General features: G+C 44.0%; 1 protein-coding gene across 1 annotated transcript; it reads right to left on the bottom strand.

The window, feature by feature from the left end:
- Positions 1-362: 362 nt before the first annotated feature.
- OXGR1 (oxoglutarate receptor 1) lies at positions 363-2,676 on the bottom strand. The gene has a single exon (XM_027557839.1). The coding sequence runs from the start codon at positions 2,371-2,373 to the stop codon at positions 1,360-1,362; it is 1,014 nt and encodes a 337-aa protein (XP_027413640.1). The 5' UTR covers positions 2,374-2,676; the 3' UTR covers positions 363-1,359.
- Between the last annotated feature and the right edge of the window lie 3,680 nt (positions 2,677-6,356).

Here is a 6,356-nt window from a genome sequence, read left to right on the forward strand (position 1 = left end):
CATGGGGCTTCCCCGATGGCTCAGCCTGCAATGCAGGAGACACGAGGGATTTGGTTTTGATCCCTGGGTGAGGAAGATCCCCTGGGGGAGGAAATGAATACTCCAGTATTCTTGCCTGAAAAGTCCCATGGACAGAGAAGCCTGGCCGGCTATATCTAAAGGGACACAAAGGGACACATGACTGAACAACCAAAAAAAACAAGAAAAAATATACATTATGTTTTAAAGTACTTCTATTACCCCCAAAGTGCTTCTTCCTTCTCCAAGAAATGTTGATAATTACTAGTACAGCTTAAAAAAAATTTTATAAATTCAATAAGAATTTTTATTTTTTTAATTATTAAAAAAATTTTTTTCGGTCATGCTGGACAGCACTCAGGATCTTAGTTCCCCAACCAAGGATCAAATTTGTGCCCTCTACAGTGGACGCATGGAGTCTTAACCACTGAACCACCAGAGAAGACCCTCAATAACAATGTTTTAAATGATCTACAACAATAAAAACATAATTTCCCAAATATCTTACAAGTATTAGTTTCAGCTATTTGCATGGAGATCTTTGATCACACTGAGTTGTTTTAATCTACAAAACTGACTAAAGCCTAGTGAAAACCAGTTTAGTAATTTCAGAGCAAATTTTGAGAAAAATTTAAGACATGAGGTTTTTAAAAAGTGAATATTAAGAAATACACAAATAAGGCTTTGAGTAGTTTAGGTGCTCATGATAAACAGACCTGAGCCAAAAAAAAATGTAAGTGAGAAGATTGGCTTTCTCTTATCATGGCATTAAATCTATGGCAAGTAGGTCAACTTCAATTTTTATATATATACTGCTGGCTCAGTGGTAAAGAATTTGCCTGCCAAAGCAGGAGATGCAGGTTTGATCCCTGGGCCAGGAAGATCCCCTGGAGAAGGAAATGGCAACCCACTCCAGTATTCTTGCCTGGGAAATCCCATGGAAAGAGGAGCCTGGTGGGAGTTAGTGGAGTTGCAAAAGAGTTGAATACAACTTAGCAACTAAACAACATCAACAACAATGTGCAAATATGTGTGTGTGTGTAATTTTATATAAAGCTGGTGAGACTAGATGTCCTCCCAGAGGGCCCTGAGTTCCCATGGTTCCAACTCGGCATCTGAATACTTTACTTATATGTGTGTATCCCATTCTTATACCTACCCAAGGGGAGATCTCAGTAAAGAGATGGCAAAGAACTCACAGCAGCCCCGCCATGGCTTTGGGACATGATGACCTGAGTGCACAGTATTGACTGAGAATCCCACTGAGGGAGACAGTCCGGACTTCTTAGAAGTTATTATAAAAGTATCAGCATTTCAATTTGGCTGAGGATATGGAGTGTTTCAAGGGTTGTTTTTTTGACTGACTTTCTTTCCCTGCTCCAGGTCCCCACCTGCTCTGCATCTTACCATGGAGCAGACGGCCTGCTGGAAGTTGCTGCTGACTACCACATACAATAGCAGGTTACCAAAGGTGTTCAGGGCAGCTAGTGGTCTCGAAACGATGTATGCTTCATGGATCTGATGCTCAGTGGAGCAGCTAATGGAAAGCAGGCGAGATTCGATCCGAATGACCCTCAAGATATGGAAGGGCAAAAAGCATATATAAAACACGAGAAGCAGCAGAATGGTGAGCCTGCGCGCTTTCTGCTTCAGGCAGCTGTGCGTCTGAGGTCCTTGCGTTAGGGTGTAGATAATCATTGTATAGCAGAGCGTCACTATCACCAAGGGGAGGCAGAAAGTGGTGGTGGTCAAAATTAGATTGTACCATTTGATGGTTGTGAGGTCATCCGAGCTGGTGAGGTCAAGGCAGGTGGATCTGTTGGTGCTGGTGGTAGCTGTGATCAGGAAGGTCATGGGTATGACGGCCACCAGCGACACGATCCACACCACCACACAGGCCACCATGGCCCATCGCTTTTTGTGGACGGAGAAGCAGCTCGTGGGGTGAATGATGACAAAGTAGCGGAAGATGCTAAAGCAGGTGAGGAAGAGGATGCTGCTGTACAGGTTGAAGTGGAAGCCGAAGCGGATGAACTTGCACATGAAGTCCCCGAAGACCCAGTGGTCTCCGCCGGCATAGTAATGAATCAGGAAGGGAAGGCTGGTGAGATACAGCAGGTCGGTGCAGGCCAGGTTCAGCATGATGATGGTGCTGCTCCTCCAGGGCCGCATTTTGAAGATGTATGTGGAGATGGCTATCACATTTCCAGGAAAACCCACCAGGAAGATGATGCTATAAATAACAGGGAGGTAGTGCGTCTTGAGTGGGATATTTTCACTGGTGCAATTTTCAAGAGCAGCTGCATAATCAGGGAAATCAGAGGCATTTGCAAAATCATCTAGTGGCTCATTCATGGCTGTCTCCTTTCATCTCGCAAGAAGACAAGAGAGTTCAGTTTGGCAATACAGACCAAGAGAAAGTAACTCGCTGATAAAGGAAAATAGAAAACATTAATGGTAGGGTAATGAAAACAATGATCCACTTTTAAACAAAAACTGCTTGAACAGCCCCAATTGGCCACTTCTTTCTCTTTAATCTCCAAAGAGAAGAAATTGAATTTCTAAGAAAATGACTGTAAGGCAAGTTACTAAAGACATCTAACAATGATATAAAAGTTAAATGCTGTGAGAATTAAAAGGGCTTCCCTGGTGGCTCAGCTGGCCAAGAATCCACCTGCATTGCAGAAGAGCTGGGTTCAATCCCTGGCTTGAGAAGATCCCCTGGAGAAGGAAACAGCTACCCACTCCAGTATTCTGGCCTGGAGAATTCCACAGACTGTATTGTTCATGGGATTGCAAAGAGTCAGACACAACTGAGAGACTTTCACTTCACTTCATAAGAATTAAATGATGCAATTCATAAGAATTAAAATGAAGGATTTGGGTGGAAAACCCTACGTGTAGCTGTGAAAAACAGCTTAGCCAGGCTGCTACTGGGGCAAGCTCTAAGGTATCACCATTAGAGACTTACCCACAACAAGATCCACCATTAGTCATGCATAGGCTATCTGTTTTAAATATAGCAGTGTGTACATGTCAATTCTAGGCTTTCCCAATGGCTCAGCAGGTAAAGAATCCACCTGCAATGCAGGAGACTCAGGTTCGATCCCTGGGTTGGGAAGATACCCTGGAAGAGGAAATGGCAACCCACTCAAGTATTCTTACCTGAAAAATTCCACGGACAGTGAAGCCTGGTGGGCTATAGTCCAAAGGGTCACAAAGAGCCAGACACAATTGAGTGACTGAGCACCCCCCTGAACATGTCAATCCCAAACTCCTAATCGATCCTCCCTCCCCCACCCCAAGGACCTACTGTATAACACAGAGAACTCTGAACCATATTCTGTAATAACCTGAATGGGAAAAAAATTTGATAAAAAATAGATATATGTACAATGGAATCACTTAGCTGTACACCTGAAACTAACACAACATTATTAATCAACTATGCTCCAATATAAAATAAAAATTAAAAAAAGATTCAGTCACCAAAACAAAATAATCACCCATGAGGCGCTTCACCACAGTCTTACCTCTAAACTTGACAAAAAGCTGAGAAATATTTCTTCTTATCTCTATTTTACAGAAGAGACTAAAACTGCAACCTATTCCTGATAACATCTAGTGGCACAGGTGGGATTCGAACCTCCGTTTGTCTGACTTAGAATGCATTCTCTTTCCAAACTGCCTCACTCTGCACCTCTCAGTCGGGATGGCCCTAAACGAGGGGTGCGATAGGAAGGGGTGCGACTGAACACTGTACATTTTTAAACGTAGATTTCATGCATTCCAACTTGATGTGTCTGGTGGATTTCATTTTCAAATTTCAGCTCTTCCAAGCCATTTAATGTCATTTGTTCATGTTGTGTGTGGGGGGAGGGGGGCACTCGGCATTTGAAGGGGAAGAAGGAACAGCAGTTCCATGCAGTGTTAAGAGCTAGAGTGCAATAAACCAGAGGGCCTGACCCTGACTCTGTTCAGTCAAAGAGGAGTTGTGTGTCCCTAAGCAAGTTGCTTACACTCTCCAGTACTGGGAAGGAGGGGGAGTTGTACGTTAACTTTCTTCTTCTTGCTTATCAGTGTTTGCTAAAATTTTGACTGTGTATTTCAGCATGATGTTCATTTAAAAGAAGAATTACTTACAATTAACTTATTATTCAGATGTAAATAGCTGTTGGTAAAATGTATCCACTTACATATTTATGCAGTGCCCACTGTGTATTAATTAGGCACTCTGCCAGATCCTAGAGATACCAAATGAATAACATGCACAGATGTACAAGCCACTATCACAGCCTACTTGGGGAGATAGACAGAAACTATTTTAACAAAGCACAATTCTGCCTCACAGAACTGTCAATATACCACCACTACCACCACCACCCAAAAGCCAAGAAAAACACTTGGACACCACTGGACACATAATAAGTGCTCAATAAATGGTAGCTGTTAATTGCTAGGGGCTTCCCTGATAGCTCAGTTGGTAAAGAATCTGCCTGCAATGCAGGAGACCCCGGTTTGATTCCTGGGTTGGGAAGATCTGCTGAAGAAGGGATAGGCTACCCACTCCAATATTCTTGGATTTCCCTTGTGGCTCAGCTGGTAAAGAATCCGCCTGCATTGCAGGAGACCTGGGTTCAATCCCTGGGTTGGGAAGATCCCCTGGAGAAGCGAAAGGCTACCCATTCCAGTATTCTGGCCTGGAGAATTCCATGGACTGTATAGTCCATGGGGTCACAAAGAGTCAGACATGACTGAGCGACTTTCACATGTTAATTGCTAAGTCCTTTGATAGATGAATAGAACAAGGCTGTACAATAGTACTGATATAACAAGGGCTTCCCTGGTGACTCAGATGGTAAAGAATCTGCTTCCAAAGCAGGAGTCCTGGGTTCGATCTCTGGTTTGGGAAGATCCCCTGGAAAAGGAAATGGCAACCCACTCCAGTATTCTTGCCTGGAGTATTCTGTGGACAGAGGAGTCTGGCGGGCTGCAGTCTATGGGGTTGCAAAGAGTTGGATGCGACTGAGTGACTAACACTTTCACTTTCACTATATTACAAAGAAGAAAGGGATTAGCTACCTGGGAACAGGACAGGTCACTAAAGGAACAGCATTTAGAAGGGAACATTTCAGCTTTTCAGGAAACAGGCAAGAGGAGAGGAAGGCATTCTAGGCAAGGAAAACAGCATGTGCAAAGGCACTGAGGTCTGACAGAGTTCAAGGGATTTCAAGAGAAACCTCAGAATACATTTAAACCTCTATCACTTTTATTTTGAATAAATTGGGGCAAGAATAGCTCAAGGATAGGAAACCTGCCAGAGTTGGGGAGGGCAGTTGTCAGAATCCTCACTCGAGAAGCCAGCGCTCCCCAAAAGTGAAAGTGTTAGTCACTCAGTCGTGTCCAACTCTGACAACCCCATGGACTGTAGCCTGCCATGCTCTTCTATCCATGGGATTCTCCAGGCAGGAAGACTGGAGTGGGTTGCCATTTTCTTCTCCAAGGGATTTTCCTGACCCAGGGACTGAACCTGGGTCTCCTGCATTGCAGGCAGATTCTTTACCATCTGAGCCACCAGGGAAGCCTGAGTGCTCCCTGGGACCATGTATTCCTGATCCAAAGGGAATGTGTTTCTCCTGGTCCAGTTGGTTTACCCTCAGGGACGATGCTACCGGCAGAACTATCACGGACACAGCACTAGGGGTGATAGGAGTTGGCGCTGCTGACCAGCAAGGATGCTGTGAGGCCAGAAGACCACAGCCTGTCCCTTGGCCAAAAGCCATAATGCACTCATGCACAGATGGAAGGCAGTCATTTAAATCCCAAGGAAAACAGGGAGTCCCCGAAGCAGCACCTCCTGAAATCTGTTCTTAGCAAGTCCAGATTCAAGACCTCATCGCCTATCTGTGGACTCCTTGAAAGCAGAAACAAGAAGTCACCTCCCACCCCAGGGGCTGACACACAGAGGGCCTCAATAAACACATCTGTGAATAAAAGAATCATGAGTAACATTAGCTAAACTTATCTTGTGCCAAAAAGCTAGTTGAAGCAGCAACTGTTATTGAAATAAAAAAAAAGTTTGGTTCTTTTAATGGCTTTAAAGTAAGGAGCAAAATTAATTTCTGTCATTGCAAATAAACCCCTGCCATGTTAATGGGGCCATTTTAAAGCATAATCATATCAGGAAAAGGCAGGCTGTAGGTAGAAACAACCACCTCATTGTTTTGAAAAGCAACAGTGCAATGTGGGATTTATTGAAGAGTGACCGACTGAGAAATGTCACCTCCATCCCTTAAACTTCACTGAAGGAACGGTTTGAGTTTACCAAACACGTGTGA

This window comes from Bos indicus x Bos taurus, chromosome 12 (assembly GCF_003369695.1).
Source record: "Bos indicus x Bos taurus breed Angus x Brahman F1 hybrid chromosome 12, Bos_hybrid_MaternalHap_v2.0, whole genome shotgun sequence".
NCBI classification, from domain to species: domain Eukaryota; kingdom Metazoa; phylum Chordata; class Mammalia; order Artiodactyla; family Bovidae; genus Bos; species Bos indicus x Bos taurus.

Excerpts from the sequence above, each read along its gene's own strand:
- OXGR1 (XM_027557839.1), bottom strand. The coding sequence starts at position 2,373 with ATGAATGAGCCACTAGATGATTTTGCAAATGCCTCTGATTTCCCTGAT.